Source organism: Trachurus japonicus, chromosome 12, assembly GCF_045865225.1.
Source record: "Trachurus japonicus isolate A0001 chromosome 12, Traja_1.0".
NCBI lineage: Eukaryota > Metazoa > Chordata > Actinopteri > Carangiformes > Carangidae > Trachurus > Trachurus japonicus.
Genome location: NC_140918.1, coordinates 29,598,253 through 29,621,505, shown reverse-complemented (window position 1 = coordinate 29,621,505; position 23,253 = coordinate 29,598,253). Strand labels below are relative to the sequence as shown.

Genomic DNA, 23,253 nt, shown 5'->3' with positions numbered 1-23,253 from the left:
CAAGGCGTCCCTTAGAAATATGAGTTCCGAAGTATTTTGTGACTGCTTTGACTTCACTTTCACTCCATGGCTTTTTCACGTATCTTCTTGACACTGCCAATCACAAGAACATATTTTTCTTGCTTAGATTGTGAAGATATCCAATACAGCTAAATAGTTGACTTTGTTTTTATGTTCTATACAAATGTAATGTTCACCACTGTAATAGAATAAAGTGTTATTCAATTACAGTGGTATATGAAGACAGCTGACCGACACGAATGGACGACTCAAAAGACACAACTAAGATCTAAACTGAACAAATACCATCAACGCAACACAACCAGCATGCCTTGGGAAACCACACAGATAGGGTCTTTCCAGAGGATATAAGATGAAGTATATTAAACCTAATTCAATTTAGTCAAATTCTTTCTTGGGTCATCACCTCAACTGTGCTACTGCACTGTTGTAAATGTAGGAAAAGCAGCTTTTACCTTGGGAGCTGGTGACCTCCTGGGTTTTCAACTGTTTTGTTTTTCCTGCAGAAAACAAGAAATGCTCTTTTGAGAATAGCTTGTACACACTACAAACCATTTGTGGAAAAGTTGCTTAATTTTCAAAGCCAAATTATAATATTTACAGTATACAGACTGAATAAGCTGTATCTTACGAGAAGTAGACACTATAAGATAAAAACTCATTGTGGAAGTGAACAGCCAGTCCCTCTGTATGGTGCTATGTGTTTTTGCAACATGCTTACAAGTGTCAAAAAGAACAAACTATAAAAGATCGCTCACTTAGCTAACAGAGTAAATGGTCTTCTTCACAGTATCCCCAAAGTTACAACACATAAAAGACAATATTCATTTACATAGGCTGATAAGACTCTAGCCCTGGAGGAGCTGTAGATGTGTATAAATGGAACTCTCACCTGAGGCTGCATTTATTGTTTTGGGAGACTTCAGAGCCAACATGAAAAGGGTTCTCCCAAAAATACAACCAACACATCACTTTTCCCACTGGGGGTGAGCAGACTCTGGATTACTGCTACACCTGATTCAGAGACAGCTACAAACCCCTACCCATCCTATCTTGAAAATCAGACCACTGCAACATCAATGAATATCCACATATGTAGCCCACTACAGACTCTAAGTGCACTGGTGATGTGGTCCCTACAGCTCCTATCTGCACCTACCCAAACCAGAAACCCTGGATCAGTTAGGAGATTTGTGCTAAGTTTAAGGCACGAACAACAAGATATACAGGGACAAAGTGGAGTCGGACTACAACAGCTCTGACTCCATGTGGAGCGGACTATGGTGCATCAGACTACAAAAGGAGAAATAGAGACATTGGTCAGCACACCACATTGCTCCTGGACGAACTCAACACATTCTATGCTAACCAGCTGGTGTTAGATCAACAACCTCACTCTGAACATCAGCAAAACTAAAGAGATGATCGTGGACAGGAGACAGCAGGGTGACAGACACCTGCATATAACAAATAAACCTGAAATTCGATAAGACCTTTATCCCCTGTTATACCTACCTACATCCTCAACATGACCCCCACCCTAAAATCACACATTATACCTTTAGAACTCTTAGACTCATCCTGGGTCAATGACAACTTTTTTTCTTTTTACTAAAACTCTGAACACAAAGACAGTTAGGCTTTGCTCAGAGTGCAGACAAATCAGATATGTTTATCAAATCCTATCTTTATGACTGACATATCAAGAACAGTAATGGCAGCTTGACACCAACGGCATGTGCACTACAGTTGATGTTTTGACAATCTGAAACCTACACCACAAAAAAAGATTTGCTGTTCAAATCTTAGTCTCTCTACAGGTTTTAAGTAGCATCAACATAACTTTTAATGTTACACTACCTAAAAAGAAAATCAATCCATGGCAGCAGCATAATAATAATAATAATAATAATAATAATAATAATATTTACCTTTGCGGTTGCTGGCCTCCTCCTGGGCTGAATGCATACGTTTTCTTTTGCCTGGTGAAGAAGAACAAATGTTGAAATCAATTCCTCAAAATTTCTGAGCATCAGGAATCTGAACTTTTATTTTGAAAAGCTATGCAATAATGTAACTATTTTATTTGGAACCATATACATTGTAGAGGCAAATTTTATCACTCAATGTCTAAAACTAAAACATCTCAAAATAAATTGAAGTATCTCCAGTGATACAATTATATCCAAAAAACATAATATAACACAAATCTTTTCATCGTTGACAACAAAACCAATTAACCATGATACCCAAAGTGATATTGATAAGTAGATGGCTGTGTGCATAGGCCTTCAAATTAAGCCAAAGCACATGACATTCAGGCCCTACCTGAAACTAAGACTGACAGTAGTACAACATTCAGGGGTGCAAACTCATCAGGGGTAAAAAAGGTGACAAGATACCGACCCCCTAGGGGGGTCCGGGGGCATGCTCCCCCGGGGAATAAAAAAAAGAAAAACAACTTTAAAGGTGAATTTACAGTCAATTTTAGCACGAGACTAGGGTCCAGATTTACTCAGGTTTGCACAGCTTTTGCTCCTGTTAAACCTGCACAATCTGTCTCTCTGTGTTTGGTTTTGAAACATGTGAAGAGGGTCTTCAGCCTATGCAGGTTTAGCATGAGTAAAAGCTGTGCAAAACTTGGAGAATCTGTCCCTCGATGTCCATCAGATGAACCTTGCAAACCTTGCCTTCAAACTAAATAAAATTTAATACAGACTGATTGATTCATTGTGAAACATTTATTTATTGATGTAAATGTGTTTTGTGTATGTAGGCAATGCTCCGAGGCAGCGCTGCTTTCTGTCCAATAACACACATGAAGCTTAAAAATGCCATAGGTTACATAAAACATATTAAGCGGCAATATGTATTTAAAAGATGTTCAAGTAAACGGTTCGGTTCACGGTTTTGTGGTCATGGTTTTCGGTTCGGTTTGGTATACTTTGATCGTTGGGAATATCAATCATGTCTTGTATATTCAGGTTAAAACTTAAAGAATGAGGCAGTCTGACATCTGATACATCATTGTGACAGTCTGAGGTTAAAAGTAGGTGAGATTCTGGCTGCAAGAGAGGAGACATTGATAGTTCCAACATGTTTTAATTTATTGGGCAAAGAAAGTTATCTAACAAATGCTAAGAACAATTAGATATTCACTGAAATATATAACCTATATTTATTAATTGTGGTTCTTACAAAAATTATATCTTATAAAATATAAAAGCTAAAATGTCTCTTAAAGCTCTGCCCCTTTAATTAGTGCATACAAAATAATTTAACTTTAGCCTACTACTTTTACAACCACATTATTTACCAGCAACATAAAGTGAAACAGAGGCAGAGGTGTCCTGCCACAGTCAGTCAACCTCCTCCTCCTCTTGCTGCTCCTCCTCCTCCTCCTCCTCCTGCTGCAGCTGCACAGGTCGCACTGGAGCTAGTCTCGCTCGCCAGACCCTCCTCCAGAGAAGAGGGAGACACTGGAGCTAATAAAAGCTAAACGCGCTAATCGGCCGCGATCGCGATCATCACACACACGCGGTCCCATACAGCACCTACACAACACTGCTGGCGCATCTTCTAGCTCCGACTCTTTCACTCGCCATGCTCAAAAAGTCGCGTTAGTTAGTCTGTATTAAAAGTGAAGCTTCAGGTGTGTATTGCTGGACAGAAGAGGAGCGCTGCCACCACTCGCTGTCATCCAGATAAGGTGCACGCGCCTTAAAGAGACAGGTGCATTGCTTCGGCTTGCCTCGCCGGACCCCCGGACCCCCCCCTCTCAAATTTTTTTTTATTGCGGATTTACACGAATCACACAAACTACCCATTTGGGATCCAAAACGGCGAATTTCGCCGAAAGGTGACAAGTTTGCACCCCTGAACATTTGAAGTACAAAATAAAAGTTATGAATGACTGGAGACCTACCATTAGAGCTGGTGACCTCACTCAGCTGATTCGTTTTTTCTACAGAAACAAAAAATACCTTTTGTAAGAATAAAACTCCAAACCAATTCTTTAGTAGTACCTCCAATGAAATAAAAATAAAGAAAAATCTGTGGTATTCCCACACATTACCTTCTGAGCTGGTGATCTCCTCAGGATTCTCCATCCCTACATTTTCAAGATAAAGCAAAACAGGCCTGTGTCATCAAAGTAATGATGACAAAAGTAATGGAGTCTAAATGTTTTCAGGATGTGATTTTAGTTTTGCGATTTAAGCATGATCCTGACATGCATATTTGTTCAGATATGATAAGATTGACTTTATTGATTCCACACTGCAGACATTCACTTGTTACACCGGTTCACAATATACAAGGTGGATAATAAAATACTCATAAATAAATAAATAGGGTCATCCTGGTGGCTCTGCTATATACATACATACAGTATCTGTCAAATTTTGGACATCAGGGATACCATAACTACTACTACAACTTAATTGAGTAGTGCTTGCCATAATATGAATTATTACAGCAGTTAAGTTATCTTCACTTTTATTAATTGAAAGCTTTACAGATGACCTTTTGACTCAATTTTTTTAAGCTGCAGCCAAGTCATATTCCCCATTTGCAATTTGTGAATCAAGTTGTAAGTTACGCTACTTGACAATTGCTAAAGAAATGACACAATGCATAAGATTTCAGCGCCACTCCACACATAGCCATGTTTTCTAATGCAGACAGACTGACAACAGGAAACTGACAGCAGAGAGACAGACAGAACACAGACAGACAGAGAGACAGGGCACAGACAGAGACAGACAGACATACAGACAGGACACAGAGAAGACACAGACAGCAGAGAGACAGACAGGATACAGACAGAGACACAGCAGAGACACAGACAGACAGGGCACAGACAGCAGACACAGACAGACCTTTACAAAGATAAATTGGAGTTTTCATCAAGAGGTCAATTAACTACATTCATTATTGAGGCTGTGGTTTATAGAAGCATTGAACTCTTACAATATATTGAGATGTAGCTCCCTTTTATATAAAGCAATAATAAAGCCACAAATGTGGAATTCACATAGAATGTGTACTCCAATGTTAGACACTGAACCCTTCACTGCATTTTCGAAGAATACATATGTTACATACCCTGCAGTCCAAGGACAGGTTCTGCCACTTCATCTCCATCATCTTCCCCATCATCGTCACTGTCTCCACCATTGTCCTCATCATCTTCAGCATCTCCATCAATCGGTTCCAGTTCATCTAAAGAAAAGCATGTTGATGAACACATAATTTTCATACATTGTATTATTTACTAATTAATAATAATATCATAATACTACTATCATCTTTCACAAAGTGTTCTCTATAAAATTCTCCATTCCAGACTAACTGCTTGTTATTGAATTTCTTGTTCCTTTAATGTATTGTACTACCTGTAATGCATGATGTAACTGTAACAAGCTATTAAAAATAAAGATAAAAAATAAAAAGTACTCTTGCCTTCAATCTCAATCTCATCAAGAGATTTTCCTTGGAATTTCGTTAGAGATCCCTTCTCCATGGCAAGCAAAAGCTTTGAGATTTTCGCCATTTCAATTGTTGCCTCTGGGAGTCTATAGAAGTCTCTGTGGACTCGAATATCATGCCCTAAAAAATTAGCCAGTTGGTCCAGCTCATTGTTCTTCAAGTTGAGAATCTGGGAGAGTGTCGCTACATGCTTGCGAAGATGCGTTGACCTTAGATATTCTGGATTCTTTGCTCCACATTGACTGGCAAACATCCTGATACAGTCCTGCCCCCTGTAGAAGCTTGTGGAGGGACACTGTGACCTTCCAAATAGGAAGGGGTTGTCATTGTGCACATTGCATGCATCTCTTTTATTTGCAAGAAGTGTTGCTGCAGTAACAACCTCAGGGTTCATCAAAAGAGCAACTTTTCTCCCTCTTTTTCCTATGATTTCTACCCTGCTGAAGTGCCTGGTCAGTCTTCGTTCAAATGGTGTGAGACCAACAGCTATGTCCTCATGGAGCTCGGTCGTGTCTCTTTTCTTGAAAGACTCCAGTTTCATTTTCGACACTTCTCCTGCACGACGTCTGTTGAATATAATTATTTGCGCAAGAGTTACCCTGGCAAGTTCGGCATATGCCTGTGGAGACTCATTCTCTGTTAAATTTTTAACAGCGTCAGCAGATTTTTGTTCCAGGTACTGGTGGAACCGCTGCACGTCCTGAGTAAATGGAATGGTTGACGGTTTGTTGAACTTTGCTTTGTTCAAAGTTGCAAGAGCAGTGTGTGAGACAAGATCAGTCCATTCTTTTGTACAGAGAGCTTGGAATCTTTCAGCTGCGCTGATCATTTTGTCATCTTCTGCTGCAATACCCCTGCAGATCATAATATCCCCGATCTTTTTTAGGGAATGCCCTAATTTCAAAGCAAGACTCGGAGTGTGATATGAATGCGTGTCTTCATGAAAGCCTGCAACATCTCGCACAGCCTCAATGACTTTATAAAAATTGTTCGGTTTTGCAGCATCTTCAAAACTAAAAATTGAATGATTTTTTCTCAGGCTCAACAAGAGCCTCCCCATTTCTCGAACCTTCTGTCGTATATATTCATTTTTTGTTGGATCGTTGCCGTGTTTATTGTAAAAAGACTGACCGAGTTGCAGTATGAGAAAATCGTTCCGGACAACAGATGCAATCTCGTCCTGTTTCATGTTCCCAAGGACCTTCCAGAAACCAGGAGAGATAGCTTTGGAAGATGTTGCCTCTGCAATATCAGCCAGTGCAAGAACTTTGGTCTGACCAGTTGCTTCGGTGTCTGTTGCAGTTTTTGAAGGGCATCTACGCAGGTGGCGCCACAGTTCTTTACGTACAAACATACCTTTGCAATACAAACAATGAACATACATTTTTTTGTTTAGTGGCTGTTTTTTTCCCGGTCTTCTTTTTACTTTCAGATGTCCACTCTGATTCTCCATAACCGTTTGGTTGTGTTGGTGATTCCCTCGGTTACGGAGCTTTTCGAGCAATCTCTTTCTCTCTTTTGAATGTGGAGGAAACATGAATGCCTCAGCAATAGCTGGTTCTACTTTTTCATGTTTTTTAAGGTGCCGTGCAATCTTAGACTGAGGGATATTGCAGACATAACAGTAATTTTTGTTGGTGCAAATGTCTTTGGGGTTTGGGTTTACAGTGTCTGATGTGCTCTTGGAAGCAGCCCCGTCTCCATCTTCAGCACAGTCTATGTGTTGTGCAACACTCTCTGTACTGTCCTTATACCTTGAGGAAGTTGAGGAAGTTGATGCAGTGAGTTGATGAGGTGTATAATCATCGTCAGTGCTGGATCCATCGCTGATTTCTGCTTCATGAGGTGCATAGTCTTTATCAGATGTGGATCCATCACTATCTGATGAAGTCTCTGCAATGACGTCTGGAGTTTCCAGACTGGAACGTTGAATGTCCTTTAGCTAAGAAAATGAAAAAAGAAAAAAAATTAAAGGGGTAGTTCAGGATTTTGGACATCGGAACTCATTTCCAAGTGAGCCAGTGTGTTATTTATCATTGGAGACCGTTTGCAACACTTTTCATTCAGTCCTTCTAGTTGCAGAAATTGCTGATGCTAAGCTAGCGCAAGTCGTCGAGGGTATCTGCTAGCCTGCCAATGAAAACAGTTTTACCCACTCCATAGTACAACCCGAGGCAAACCAATTATAATGCCCGAATATCGGTGTAAATGTCTGTGTTGATAGAATAATATTAGAAATAAAACTATCCTTGTATTGCAATGATCACATTACATTTTGGGGGACTACTTTCTGGTAAAGGTAAACAGAGAAGCACACTCCAGGTTAATATCAGTCCGCCGCTGCCATAGCCTGCTTCCAAATACAGGGATTATAAACTAAATGTAATGCAATGGTAAGTTTATTTCTAACATTATTCTATCAACACAGACATTTACATAGACAGTCTGGCGTTATAATTGGTTTGCCTTGGGTGTACTGTGGAGTGGGTAAAACTGTTTTTATTGGCAGGCTAGCAGATCCCCTCGACTTGCGCTAGCCTAGCACAAGCGTTTTCTGCAACTAGAAGGACTAAATGAAAGTGTTGAAAACGGTCTCCAATGATAAATAACACACTGGCTCACTTGGAAATGAGGTCCAATGTCCCGAACTACCGCTTTAGGTCACAGTTTAACGCTAAAATCTGTGGTGGAGGAGTTAAATAAAGTAAATGTACCGGTGATGAATTGCTTTTGATGAAACATTTTTTGTGCCATGATCTTGAACACACTGAAAAGCACATAAAAAAAATGCTTTAGTTTTGAACATGCTATGCAAAGAAATGTATTTATAAGATGTAGGTAACTCCAGTAAGAACTTATCTATACTTAAATGATTGTTTAGCTGAAATTTGTCTCAACAAAAGTAGAAACAAAAGATAAAAATTTGTGACAATGATACTCACATTTACATGTCAAAGCAAACCATTTTAGACTGGAGACGGGTCCAGTGCAGTCTTGACAATGGTTCAAAGAAGAGACGACTGCACTGACAACTTGGTGGTGGCACTAAGAATAAATAAATTAAGAACAAACTTTGAGTCATATATGAAGGAATACGATGGTCCTCACAAGGAGAGCTGTCCTTACAACTCAGTTTAGAGATGCACCACTGACACACAAGTGACACAACTTACTCACACAATGGGCTCACCTCTATTCAAATTTGACAAGTTATGTGCTGTCCTTATAAGACACACTGCGACCTGACAGCCTTAACCTTATCAGGTATTTTGAAACATTCCACCATCTTCTGTCTGACCCAAAGTGCAGAGATACTGGAGTGCAGTGTTCCCCTATATTCATTCAGATTACGCTAGATTACGAGCGCCACTGCTAATGTCAACGCGCTACTAAGGATTTTTACTCACACTGTGTGAGCACAACGACACACGGTGTTATTTCGGACTTTTATTGAGTCATTAATTTGCGCAGCAAATCATGTGAGACCCTCCTCTCATTCTTCAGAGGACATTTATGTAAAATGTAACGCTCATGCTTATAAACGTTAGAGTAGCGAGTAGCATGAGTAGCGTAAAGTCAGCGTAACGTAGAGTAGCGCAGCTCCTTATGGAAATGTGCAACAAGTGAGCGAGCAGAGAGAGTGACTAAAGTGATAAAAGCGAACAGAGTGGCAACAGCACAGAAAGAGATTAGCAGGAAGTTGGCAGAACATGCAGTTTGTCAGTTAATAAATGCTACAGCTTCTGAAGCCAACGGTAACAGTACGTTTTTAGCTGCTGAGTAGCGTTAGCTACATGAATTAGCTGCTTGTCATTACTATGTGTGTGTGTCCAGAGGAGCAGAGAGAGATGCAAGGAGAGGTGCGAGGAGAAGGATCTAGAGAATTTTCCACAATGAATATAGTTCATACTTCATAAAAACGAGTGTCCATCTAAAAACAGCCCAGTGCAGTACTTTGCCCTCCCCACCTGCATCAAACATCTTGTGAGTGTGTGAAAGAATATATTCTAATACTCACTTCATCAGCTGGCGTGTCAGACGTTGCACTGCTGAGTGTCAGAGCCTTGCTCGTCTCACCACAGAATTCCTGGAGATAAGAGAAAGGTGCAAATAAAACAATTGGAATAGTAATGAACAGTAATAATGAATTGTCATGCAGCAATTATTGTGCTACAACACTGGCAATATGTACAACAGACATCACATTGCAGCAAGTAGGATGACGTGTTGTGTAGGTGCTTTTTTCACACTATAACCAAAGACAACAAGTGGCTGTGATTTTACAAAACACAACTTGCCGTTTTGTTTTCTGTTGAGGCTGTTTTTTTTGTCTTGGACGTTTGGGGTTCCTTATGTGGTGCCTGCAATTGTACAGAGGAAATGTATGCTATTGTCATATCATTTCTCTATAAATCTGACCTTTTTGTACATCATATTTCATAATTTACAGGGATGTGTGTTGATTCACAACATATATACACTACAATACATTATTTCACTCTAACAACTTTGACCGCTCAAGCCCCTCACGACACACGGTGTTATTTCGAACTTTTATTGAGTCATTAATTTGCGCAGCAAATCATGTGAGACCCTCCTCTCATTCTTCAGAGGACATTTATGTAAAATGTAACGCTCATGCTTATAAACGTTAGAGTAGCGAGTAGCATGAGTAGCGTAAAGTCAGCATAACGTAGAGTAGCGCAGCTCCTTATGGAAATGTGCAACAAGTGAGCGAGCAGAGAGAGTGACTAAAGTGATAAAAGCGAACAGAGTGGCAACAGCACAGAAAGAGATTAGCAGGAAGTTGGCAGAACATGTAGTTTGTCAGTTAATAAATGCTACAGCTTCTGAAGCCAACGGTAACAGTACGTTTTTAGCTGCTGAGTAGCGTTAGCTACATGAATTAGCTGCTTGTCATTACTATGTGTGTGTGTGTCCAGAGGAGCAGAGAGAGATGCAAGGAGAGGTGCGAGGAGAAGGATCTAGAGAATTTTCCACAATGAATATAGTTCATACTTCATAAAAACGAGTGTCCATCTAAAAACAGCCCAGTGCAGTACTTTGCCCTCCCCACCTGCATCAAACATCTTGTGAGTGTGTGAAAGAATATATTCTAATACTCACTTCATCAGCTGGCGTGTCAGACGTTGCACTGCTGAGTGTCAGAGCCTTGCTCGTCTCACCACAGAATTCCTGGAGATAAGAGAAAGGTGCAAATAAAACAATTGGAATAGTAATGAACAGTAATAATGAATTGTCATGCAGCAATTATTGTGCTACAACACTGGCAATATGTACAACAGACATCACATTGCAGCAAGTAGGATATACGATGGTCCTCACAAGGAGAGCTGTCCTTACAACTCAGTTTAGAGATGCACCACTGACACACAAGTGACACAACTTACTCACACAATGGGCTCACCTCTATTCAAATTTGACAAGTTATGTGCTGTCCTTATAAGACACACTGCGACCTGACAGCCTTAACCTTATCAGGTATTTTGAAACATTCCACCATCTTCTGTCTGACCCAAAGTGCAGAGATACTGGAGTGCAGTGTTTCCCCTATATTCATTCAGATTACGCTAGATTACGAGCGCCACTGCTAATGTCAACGCGCTACTAAGGATTTTTACTCACACTGTGTGAGCACAACGACACACGGTGTTATTTTGGACTTTTATTGAGTCATTAATTTGCGCAGCAAATCATGTGAGACCCTCCTCTCATTCTTCAGAGGACATTTATGTAAAATGTAACGCTCATGCTTATAAACGTTAGAGTAGCGAGTAGCATGAGTAGCGTAAAGTCAGCATAACGTAGAGTAGCGCAGCTCCTTATGGAAATGTGCAACAAGTGAGCGAGCAGAGAGAGTGACTAAAGTGATAAAAGCGAACAGAGTGGCAACAGCACAGAAAGAGATTAGCAGGAAGTTGGCAGAACATGTAGTTTGTCAGTTAATAAATGCTACAGCTTCTGAAGCCAACGGTAACAGTACGTTTTTAGCTGCTGAGTAGCGTTAGCTACATTAATTAGCTGCTTGTCATTACTATGTGTGTGTGTCCAGAGGAGCAGAGAGAGATGCAAGGAGAGGTGCGAGGAGAAGGATCTAGAGAATTTTCCACAATGAATATAGTTCATACTTCATAAAAAACGAGTGTCCATCTAAAAACAGCCCAGTGCAGTACTTTGCCCTCGCCACCTGCATCAAACATCTTGTGAGTGTGTGAAAGAATATATTCTAATACTCACTTCATCAGCTGGCGTGTCAGACGTTGCACTGCTGAGTGTCAGAGCCTTGCTCGTCTCACCACAGAATTCCTGGAGATAAGAGAAAGGTGCAAATAAAACAATTGGAATAGTAATGAACAGTAATAATGAATTGTCATGCAGCAATTATTGTGCTACAACACTGGCAATATGTACAACAGACATCACATTGCAGCAAGTAGGATATACGATGGTCCTCACAAGGAGAGCTGTCCTTACAACTCAGTTTAGAGATGCACCACTGACACACAAGTGACACAACTTACTCACACAATGGGCTCACCTCTATTCAAATTTGACAAGTTATGTGCTGTCCTTATAAGACACACTGCGACCTGACAGCCTTAACCTTATCAGGTATTTTGAAACATTCCACCATCTTCTGTCTGACCCAAAGTGCAGAGATACTGGAGTGCAGTGTTTCCCCTATATTCATTCAGATTACGCTAGATTACGAGCGCCACTGCTAATGTCAACGCGCTACTAAGGATTTTTACTCACACTGTGTGAGCACAACGACACACGGTGTTATTTCGGACTTTTATTAAGTCATTAATTTGCGCAGCAAATCATGTGAGACCCTCCTCTCATTCTTCAGAGGACATTTATGTAAAATGTAACGCTCATGCTTATAAACGTTAGAGTAGCGAGTAGCATGAGTAGCGTAAAGTCAGCGTAACGTAGAGTAGCGCAGCTCCTTATGGAAATGTGCAACAAGTGAGCGAGCAGAGAGAGTGACTAAAGTGATCAAAGCGAACAGAGTGGCAACAGCACAGAAAGAGATTAGCAGGAAGTTGGCAGAACATGTAGTTTGTCAGTTAATAAATGCTACAGCTTCTGAAGCCAACGGTAACAGTACGTTTTTAGCTGCTGAGTAGCGTTAGCTACATGAATTAGCTGCTTGTCATTACTATGTGTGTGTGTCCAGAGGAGCAGAGAGAGATGCAAGGAGAGGTGCGAGGAGAAGGATCTAGAGAATTTTCCACAATGAATATAGTTCATACTTCATAAAAACGAGTGTCCATCTAAAAACAGCCCAGTGCAGTACTTTGCCCTCGCCACCTGCATCAAACATCTTGTGAGTGTGTGAAAGAATATATTCTAATACTCACTTCATCAGCTGGCGTGTCAGACGTTGCACTGCTGAGTGTCAGAGCCTTGCTCGTCTCACCACAGAATTCCTGGAGATAAGAGAAAGGTGCAAATAAAACAATTGGAATAGTAATGAACAGTAATAATGAATTGTCATGCAGCAATTATTGTGCTACAACACTGGCAATATGTACAACAGACATCACATTGCAGCAAGTAGGATATACGATGGTCCTCACAAGGAGAGCTGTCCTTACAACTCAGTTTAGAGATGCACCACTGACACACAAGTGACACAACTTACTCACACAATGGGCTCACCTCTATTCAAATTTGACAAGTTATGTGCTGTCCTTATAAGACACACTGCGACCTGACAGCCTTAACCTTATCAGGTATTTTGAAACATTCCACCATCTTCTGTCTGACCCAAAGTGCAGAGATACTGGAGTGCAGTGTTTCCCCTATATTCATTCAGATTACGCTAGATTACGAGCGCCACTGCTAATGTCAACGCGCTACTAAGGATTTTTACTCACACTGTGTGAGCACAACGACACACGGTGTTATTTCGGACTTTTATTGAGTCATTAATTTGCGCAGCAAATCATGTGAGACCCTCCTCTCATTCTTCAGAGGACATTTATGTAAAATGTAACGCTCATGCTTATAAACGTTAGAGTAGCGAGTAGCATGAGTAGCGTAAAGTCAGCGTAACGTAGAGTAGCGCAGCTCCTTATGGAAATGTGCAACAAGTGAGCGAGCAGAGAGAGTGACTAAAGTGATCAAAGCGAACAGAGTGGCAACAGCACAGAAAGAGATTAGCAGGAAGTTGGCAGAACATGTAGTTTGTCAGTTAATAAATGCTACAGCTTCTGAAGCCAACGGTAACAGTACGTTTTTAGCTGCTGAGTAGCGTTAGCTACATGAATTAGCTGCTTGTCATTACTATGTGTGTGTGTGTCCAGAGGAGCAGAGAGAGATGCAAGGAGAGGTGCGAGGAGAAGGATCTAGAGAATTTTCCACAATGAATATAGTTCATACTTCATAAAAACGAGTGTCCATCTAAAAACAGCCCAGTGCAGTACTTTGCCCTCCCCACCTGCATCAACATCTTGTGAGTGTGTGAAAGAATATATTCTAATACTCACTTCATCAGCTGGCGTGTCAGACGTTGCACTGCTGAGTGTCAGAGCCTTGCTCGTCTCACCACAGAATTCCTGGAGATAAGAGAAAGGTGCAAATAAAACAATTGGAATAGTAATGAACAGTAATAATGAATTGTCATGCAGCAATTATTGTGCTACAACACTGGCAATAATGTACAACAGACATCACATTGCAGCAAGTAGGATGACGTGTTGTGTAGGTGCTTTTTTCACACTATAACCAAAGACAACAAGTGGCTGTGATTTTACAAAACACAACTTGCCGTTTTGTTTTCTGTTGAGGCTGTTTTTTTTGTCTTGGACGTTTGGGGTTCCTTATGTGGTGCCTGCAATTGTACAGAGGAAATGTATGCTATTGTCATATCATTTCTCTATAAATCTGACCTTTTTGTACATCATATTTCATAATTTACAGGGATGTGTGTTGATTCACAACATATATACACTACAATACATTATTTCACTCTAACAACTTTGACCGCTCAAGCCCCTCACGACACACGGTGTTATTTCGAACTTTTATTGAGTCATTAATTTGCGCAGCAAATCATGTGAGACCCTCCTCTCATTCTTCAGAGGACATTTATGTAAAATGTAACGCTCATGCTTATAAACGTTAGAGTAGCGAGTAGCATGAGTAGCGTAAAGTCAGCATAACGTAGAGTAGCGCAGCTCCTTATGGAAATGTGCAACAAGTGAGCGAGCAGAGAGAGTGACTAAAGTGATCAAAGCGAACAGAGTGGCAACAGCACAGAAAGAGATTAGCAGGAAGTTGGCAGAACATGCAGTTTGTCAGTTAATAAATGCTACAGCTTCTGAAGCCAACGGTAACAGTACGTTTTTAGCTGCTGAGTAGCGTTAGCTACATGAATTAGCTGCTTGTCATTACTATGTGTGTGTGTCCAGAGGAGCAGAGAGAGATGCAAGGAGAGGTGCGAGGAGAAGGATCTAGAGAATTTTCCACAATGAATATAGTTCATAACTTCATAAAAACGAGTGTCCATCTAAAAACAGCCCAGTGCAGTACTTTGCCCTCCCCACCTGCATCAAACATCTTGTGAGTGTGTGAAAGAATATATTCTAATACTCACTTCATCAGCTGGCGTGTCAGACGTTGCACTGCTGAGTGTCAGAGCCTTGCTCGTCTCACCACAGAATTCCTGGAGATAAGAGAAAGGTGCAAATAAAACAATTGGAATAGTAATGAACAGTAATAATGAATTGTCATGCAGCAATTATTGTGCTACAACACTGGCAATATGTACAACAGACATCACATTGCAGCAAGTAGGATATACGATGGTCCTCACAAGGAGAGCTGTCCTTACAACTCAGTTTAGAGATGCACCACTGACACACAAGTGACACAACTTACTCACACAATGGGCTCACCTCTATTCAAATTTGACAAGTTATGTGCTGTCCTTATAAGACACACTGCGACCTGACAGCCTTAACCTTATCAGGTATTTTGAAACATTCCACCATCTTCTGTCTGACCCAAAGTGCAGAGATACTGGAGTGCAGTGTTTCCCCTATATTCATTCAGATTACGCTAGATTACGAGCGCCACTGCTAATGTCAACGCGCTACTAAGGATTTTTACTCACACTGTGTGAGCACAACGACACACGGTGTTATTTCGGACTTTTATTGAGTCATTAATTTGCGCAGCAAATCATGTGAGACCCTCCTCTCATTCTTCAGAGGACATTTATGTAAAATGTAACGCTCATGCTTATAAACGTTAGAGTAGCGAGTAGCATGAGTAGCGTAAAGTCAGCATAACGTAGAGTAGCGCAGCTCCTTATGGAAAATGTGCAACAAGTGAGCGAGCAGAGAGAGTGACTAAAGTGATAAAAGCGAACAGAGTGGCAACAGCACAGAAAGAGATTAGCAGGAAGTTGGCAGAACATGTAGTTTGTCAGTTAATAAATGCTACAGCTTCTGAAGCCAACGGTAACAGTACGTTTTTAGCTGCTGAGTAGCGTTAGCTACATGAATTAGCTGCTTGTCATTACTATGTGTGTGTGTGTCCAGAGGAGCAGAGAGAGATGCAAGGAGAGGTGCGAGGAGAAGGATCTAGAGAATTTTCCACAATGAATATAGTTCATACTTCATAAAAACGAGTGTCCATCTAAAAACAGCCCAGTGCAGTACTTTGCCCTCCCCACCTGCATCAAACATCTTGTGAGTGTGTGAAAGAATATATTCTAATACTCACTTCATCAGCTGGCGTGTCAGACGTTGCACTGCTGAGTGTCAGAGCCTTGCTCGTCTCACCACAGAATTCCTGGAGATAAGAGAAAGGTGCAAATAAAACAATTGGAATAGTAATGAACAGTAATAATGAATTGTCATGCAGCAATTATTGTGCTACAACACTGGCAATATGTACAACAGACATCACATTGCAGCAAGTAGGATATACGATGGTCCTCACAAGGAGAGCTGTCCTTACAACTCAGTTTAGAGATGCACCACTGACACACAAGTGACACAACTTACTCACACAATGGGCTCACCTCTATTCAAATTTGACAAGTTATGTGCTGTCCTTATAAGACACACTGCGACCTGACAGCCTTAACCTTATCAGGTATTTTGAAACATTCCACCATCTTCTGTCTGACCCAAAGTGCAGAGATACTGGAGTGCAGTGTTTCCCCTATATTCATTCAGATTACGCTAGATTACGAGCGCCACTGCTAATGTCAACGCGCTACTAAGGATTTTTACTCACACTGTGTGAGCACAACGACACACGGTGTTATTTCGGACTTTTATTGAGTCATTAATTTGCGCAGCAAATCATGTGAGACCCTCCTCTCATTCTTCAGAGGACATTTATGTAAAATGTAACGCTCATGCTTATAAACGTTAGAGTAGCGAGTAGCATGAGTAGCGTAAAGTCAGCGTAACGTAGAGTAGCGCAGCTCCTTATGGAAATGTGCAACAAGTGAGCGAGCAGAGAGAGTGACTAAAGTGATAAAAGCGAACAGAGTGGCAACAGCACAGAAAGAGATTAGCAGGAAGTTGGCAGAACATGTAGTTTGTCAGTTAATAAATGCTACAGCTTCTGAAGCCAACGGTAACAGTACGTTTTTAGCTGCTGAGTAGCGTTAGCTACATGAATTAGCTGCTTGTCATTACTATGTGTGTGTGTGTCCAGAGGAGCAGAGAGAGATGCAAGGAGAGGTGCGAGGAGAAGGATCTAGAGAATTTTCCACAATGAATATAGTTCATACTTCATAAAAACGAGTGTCCATCTAAAAACAGCCCAGTGCAGTACTTTGCCCTCGCCACCTGCATCAAACATCTTGTGAGTGTGTGAAAGAATATATTCTAATACTCACTTCATCAGCTGGCGTGTCAGACGTTGCACTGCTGAGTGTCAGAGCCTTGCTCGTCTCACCACAGAATTCCTGGAGATAAGAGAAAGGTGCAAATAAAACAATTGGAATAGTAATGAACAGTAATAATGAATTGTCATGCAGCAATTATTGTGCTACAACACTGGCAATATGTACAACAGACATCACATTGCAGCAAGTAGGATGACGTGTTGTGTAGGTGCTTTTTTCACACTATAACCAAAGACAACAAGTGGCTGTGATTTTACAAAACACAACTTGCCGTTTTGTTTTCTGTTGAGGCTGTTTTTTTTGTCTTGGACGTTTGGGGTTCCTTATGTGGTGCCTGCAATTGTACAGAGGAAATGTATGCTATTGTCATATCATTTCTCTATAAATCTGACCTTTTTGTACATCATATTTCATAATTTACAGGGATGTGTGTTGATTCACAACATATATACACTACAATACATTATTTCACTCTAACAACTTTGACTGCTCAAGCCCCTCACTGATTATGATACAGATTAGCTGAAGACAGGTGAAATTCTCATACTAAATTCTATAACACTGTACAAATGTCTCTTCATGAAGTGAATTCCTGAGATAAGCACTCATACTACTGTTACTTTCCCTCTCATTTAACAAACACCATCATTAAGAGAACATCAGAACATAAACTCACTATTGAGCGCCATGGCCAAGGGGAATCACCATAGTCATAGGTTATTTCCATTCCTGGAAATATGTCCCTAATTGCAAAAAGGCACAAGTGTGGCCTTCCTTCGACTACTATTTTTTTCATTTTGCAGTTTGGATTTATGTGGTTGTCATTTGCTAGGCGCCCAAGTGTCCCATCTTCTTTGGAAGCATCTATGCTGTAACAAAAAAAAAACATTGCCTGCGATTAACTAATTCAAGATGTCATGACAAAAACATTTTCAGTGTAAGCCTTCTTTGTAAACTCATTAAATCATACATGCAATATTAGTTAAAATTTTAATTAATTTCAATCATACAGTATGAATTCAAAATGTTGATATAAAAGATACATTTTTCTACATTTTCAGTAAATTAACAAGCAACAAACTTACCAATAGCACTTGCCATTCCAAATAAAATCAAATAAAAATGGGTTGTTTTTGTCATTGAATCGTTGACTCAATGACAGAAGTCCACGGTACTCCAATAAAAAGGATGATGACGCAATGAATTGCTTGGCAAAAACCCCTCTCCCTAAAATAGCAAGAACAGAATGAAAACAAGAATTTTAAGTCCAACTATTTGGCTATATGGCTCATCTTTTCAGACAGATAAATTATGCAAAACCTTAGACTCTAAGTACTGTCCACATATCAGGTTTATCTGGGTTGGCCACTCACATTTATTTGCGTCCTGTCTGTACATTTGGAGTACAGTTTTTATATTTGCTTGATCAACACCAACTCACAACCAGCTCCACACTTGCATTTAAAGGTGTTCATTGACAGTAGCAACACTTTTTGACGTGAAGATGTATAAAACTGCTCGAGTTAACTAGAGCTGCTGTGATATGACTGTCAGCAGTGTCAGAACATGGTATGATACTAACAACTTACCTTTAAATGTGTCAATGAATTTTTCCTCTACGATGGGTTTATCCTTGCCTAGAATAATATGGTCCACTGCATCCTGTTTTGGAGACTTTCGCCTCCCTCTCGCTGTCATCTTTAACTGCAATAATTCCCAGAGAACATTAAAAACTAAACCAATATTTATTCATATTGACAACAACATTAACAATGACATTATGTTTAAGTTAAAGCAGAAGTAAGTGATATATTTGTGTTAATATAAGTCTTAAATAGTTATATCTTCCGACAGCAATCACTTCTATAGAGTGTTTGGTCTGAAACACGGGTCTGTCAGTCACTCTGCTCTGCTCTGAGCCGAGGAGAAAACATTTATCGTATCCTACAGTTTTTATCCAATGAGGAGAGAGAACGGCATGCAGGGCTGTGTGTGCAGCCAAGGAACGCCGTGAATGTGGTGACGTACGGACAAGGACTGTTATGGTGCGTTCAAGGAAACTCGTATTTTTCCGACCGTGAAGTGGTACCAGTTCGATCTGGTACGAGTTCACGGGTCAGAAGTTACGAGTGGCCGTTATAGTGACTTTCACCGGTAAAACAGGTCGGAGAAACACGAGTGGGTTGCCTGGAACGCTACAAAGTCGTAAGTTGTGACTTGAAGCTGTAATTTACGATTTCAAAAGCCTGCCTGGAACGCAGCATTAGCCAAAACGACCGGACCACTTACTTCTGCTTTAAGTTGGTTAAGTAATTAACAGTGACATCTATTTAGGTCAGAAAGCATCACTACAGAACAGTGCATTGATGAAGGGAGCAGGATGAGCCATACATCATAAATGCATACACTTAGGTTAAATATATTTAAAAACAAATTACTGATTACTCATTGTCTGTTGCTCTCTTACCATTTCAGTGTTTCCCATAAGTTATGAAAATAAATGAAAATTAAATATATTCCTACATGTATTTTATGTAGGGGGACCATATTTTGATTGTCAAAAAATAGGAACCTCGAGACACAAATTTAGACAGGTTAATTAATAAAGTACCGCAGTATTCTGTGCAACGCGCCAGTCAATTCAATTACATTTAAGTACAATTTTGGTCCCATGGAGGAGGCACATAAATTACGTAACTGAAACACTGCTGCTTATGTGTATGTATGTAAATATAGCACAACACTGTAGCCCACTGTTCTTATGGTTTCCTCGACGATCGTGTGAGGCATTGGAGCAGTTTTTAACGGAGCAGTTATTTCCAGGCATTGTTAAAACAGTACAGAGTTGCATCAACCTCCTCTGCTAGCAGCTACCGTGCCAACAACAAGGCAAAGCTCAGCTGCACTCGGAGGGGCGTACCTTCCAACATGGCGGAAAGGGGAGGGGCTCTGTGCCGTGACGACAACTCCTCATTCTCCATGAGGAAAATAGCCTACTATTTCTCTAGATAGCCTCGTCAAATTACAGCGGTGCCAAATAGTGACTTCTCACTAAATAAACCATAGCCTACTCATTTGACTTATTTGATTGTCACGATCATGAACGTCATCGTGTTATCTTTCACATACTAACCTGTCGGTCTTTAAACTCCTTGTACAACTCTGCGTGCTTGTCGGCTACGCCAGGTTCAAGCTGTTGGCTCCCTTTGCTTATATTTGTTTGTAGCACTGACGAGAAACAGGTCTCGGTTTCCTAAGCAAAATTGAATATACGACTGCACCCAGCATCTCTATTAACGTTGTACCAGAAAACACCGTCTATAACGGAGACTCTCGCCCGCCCCTCCCTTGGTGCTTACCTGCAGCTACACGAGAGCGAGTGCCACTGCCCACTAGTTAATCACTCGCGGATAATTTTCTCAGACGGATAAAATAAAATTTAACATTATAAATGGCCCACCAAATAAAGCCTATTTGTGGGAAACACTGCATTTACCTAGTTTATGCTATATAGATGCTGTATATTTTAGGTGTGTTCAGGGCTTGACGCTTAGCATTTTCCCAGGTAGCACGTGTGCTACTAAGTTGAAAAATCTAGTAGCACACAAATAATTTTAGTAGCACACAAATAATTTTAAATAATAACGTCATATGAGGTCAATGAGGAGGCATTTATAAGCAAAACAGTTCAATTCATAGCTTTTTAACAGGGATGCCAACGGGTCAGGACCAAAAAAGATCTTAGAGCGGTGACACTCACCATTAACATAATACATGTGCATTTAAATACATTATAATATCATGGAAAAGTCCATTTCCAGTAGTTCAAATCAAACAGCCCCAACCAAGTATTGAGTGCATATAGATGGACAACATTTCTATATTAAAAATGCTTTAAAGAAAAGAGAAAAGGTTCCTTTGTAGTATTTACATTTTTGGGAATACTGAATTTCAGGTCTTCATATAGGCTACAGTATATAATGTGTTAGTTTCACTTTTTGAATTTAATTAGTGACATAGGCCTTAATAAACTCTTCCATGATATTCTAATGCACCTGTACATTGGAAATGAGTGATAGCCTAGTATATAGCCTACTGCATACATCTTGACAGCTCTACCTTACTTTACTTTTTTGTATAATCCCAACAGACATGTCCAGTGATGTTCAGCCTTGTGTGTTTACATTTGTCTGACCCGATTATTCAAGTCAGTGGCCCTGAAATGTGTGTTTCTCTTCTACACATTCTACATCGCGGACGCCACGTCTTTTCACCTACAGTACGGGCTTCCTTCAAACGGGGCCGAGCTCCGAGGGAAACAGCTGCCTGGCACAGCAACGTAGAGAACCGCGGCGCACAGCTCCATGGACATGCACGGAATAAAACAACAACAACATCGCCGTTACACCGAGTGCTCGCGGATACGGCGCTGCTTTGGGTTGTGAGCATATGAACGAGTTCGCTTTACACTACGTGTACGGAGGCGGAGCGGGGGCCTTCGCGGGGGCTTGGCTGGTCACACAGGGAGCTACAGCGCCAGATGTGACCAGGCAGACCGGTTGACATGTGCGCCGATCTGAAACTACCTCCACTCCGTGCGCTGCTTCGGTTTGGTTCCGCGTGCAGTCTCTTTTTTTCAGCTGATGCTGCATTCAAGTGCACAACCGGCCACAACCTCCAAACGTTCGCAACACATCATAAAACATTTATTATACAACAGTTAGTTCCGACCGGTCCCAACCGAGCAATTGAATTGGACAAGAGACGTCCCATGAGTGCTGATATACAGTATAACAGCACTGCGACTTTTTACGGACGTTATCACTCCGCTGTTCAGCTGGATAGGAGCTAAGTCAGAGCCAGGCTCCCATACAGGAGCTGCCCCATCTCTCTGCTGCTGCTACAGTTAGAAACGGACCTGAACATTAAAACCTGGACCTGACCTGGTCCGTCTCATTGGCGATAAATCTCTACTAAACCCAGCTTGAAAACAAATTGCCGCGGGGCAACTACGTTTTGACGGCGATGTGTTTTGATATTAGCGTTAGCTGTTGTTAGCCACGTAGCTCAGCTACGGTACAATTTGGTAGTCGCACACGTGCTAACTTACTAATTGCATTTCACAATTCGCACTGATCTGTTTTTTACTCGCATTTGCGACGAGGGGCTCGTGGGTGTGTTGGTTAAAACGTGCTTTCATGCTTGCCCTCTTCGCTGCAGGTAATAGCCACTGCCATGTACTTACCGAGGAAACTAGGTTAGAGCAAACAATTCACTGCTCACAAACGGCTGGCACAAACAGCCAGTAAATTAAAATATTACCATCCCTAGATACATTTTTATTGCTAATACATTTATAGTTCGTCAGTATCACTTACCAATTTTGTTAATCCAAGTTTCTGCCTGGAGCCATCATGCACACTCTCTTCGGTGCCACTTCGCGCCAACTGGTGATGGACAACTCAGCAGCCAAATCACAGATCAGAATCTGCCTGATTGACGTCAGCTTCAGCCAATCACTGATCAGGTGTTTCAGCCAATGAAAGGCTCTCATTCAGTGTAACCCAATCATTTAATGTGTATGGAGCTGCAGTACCACAAACCAACAGTAATAGGCGATTATACACAACGGGCACACACACACACACGCTAGAAATCAGGTCAACCGTAACTATGAGGACAATTCGAGAAAAAGCGGGAGGGAGTTATTTGCATCATGCTAAGTGCTTCTACGCTGCGGGACTTATGAGGACATCGCAACTGTCCTAACAATTACGGTATGTCCTTATAAGGTCGGTGCGTAAACGGATGAAATGTCCTCATATACAGGTGAAACCAAC

General features: G+C 40.9%; 2 protein-coding genes and 1 long non-coding RNA gene across 3 annotated transcripts in view; all 3 read right to left on the bottom strand.

Annotated features, from left to right (window-relative positions):
* The window catches only part of LOC146977755 (NLR family CARD domain-containing protein 3-like), a 106,972-nt gene that overhangs the window by 31,760 nt on the left and 51,959 nt on the right, over positions 1-23,253 (bottom strand). The window lies entirely within an intron of this gene.
* On the bottom strand, positions 1,300-17,367 carry LOC146977757 (uncharacterized). Its single transcript, XM_085794265.1, has 11 exons — positions 17,341-17,367; positions 16,273-16,341; positions 15,140-15,208; positions 14,031-14,099; positions 12,900-12,968; positions 11,770-11,838; positions 10,639-10,707; positions 9,530-9,598; positions 5,948-7,453; positions 5,128-5,244; positions 1,300-1,314 (listed from the first exon to the last, which is right to left on the bottom strand). The coding sequence occupies exons 1-11, from the start codon at positions 17,365-17,367 to the stop codon at positions 1,300-1,302; spliced, it is 2,148 nt and encodes a 715-aa protein (XP_085650391.1).
* On the bottom strand, positions 18,159-19,118 carry LOC146977756 (uncharacterized). Its single transcript, XR_015037297.1, has 3 exons — positions 19,003-19,118; positions 18,499-18,640; positions 18,159-18,282 (listed from the first exon to the last, which is right to left on the bottom strand). It is a non-coding gene; the product is annotated as an uncharacterized LOC146977756 (long non-coding RNA).

What these genes read in the sequence shown, in the direction of transcription:
- LOC146977757 (XM_085794265.1), bottom strand. Translation starts at nt 17,367, where the DNA reads ATGTTTGATGCAGGTGGCGAGGGCAAA. An exon ending in CTGACACGCCAGCTGATGAA is followed by an intron (nt 15,209 to 16,272) that starts GTGAGTATTAGA and finishes TCTTATCTCCAG; the next exon opens with GAATTCTGTGGTGAGACGAG. An exon ending in CTGACACGCCAGCTGATGAA is followed by an intron (nt 7,454 to 9,529) that starts GTGAGTATTAGA and finishes TCATTTTCTTAG; the next exon opens with CTAAAGGACATTCAACGTTC.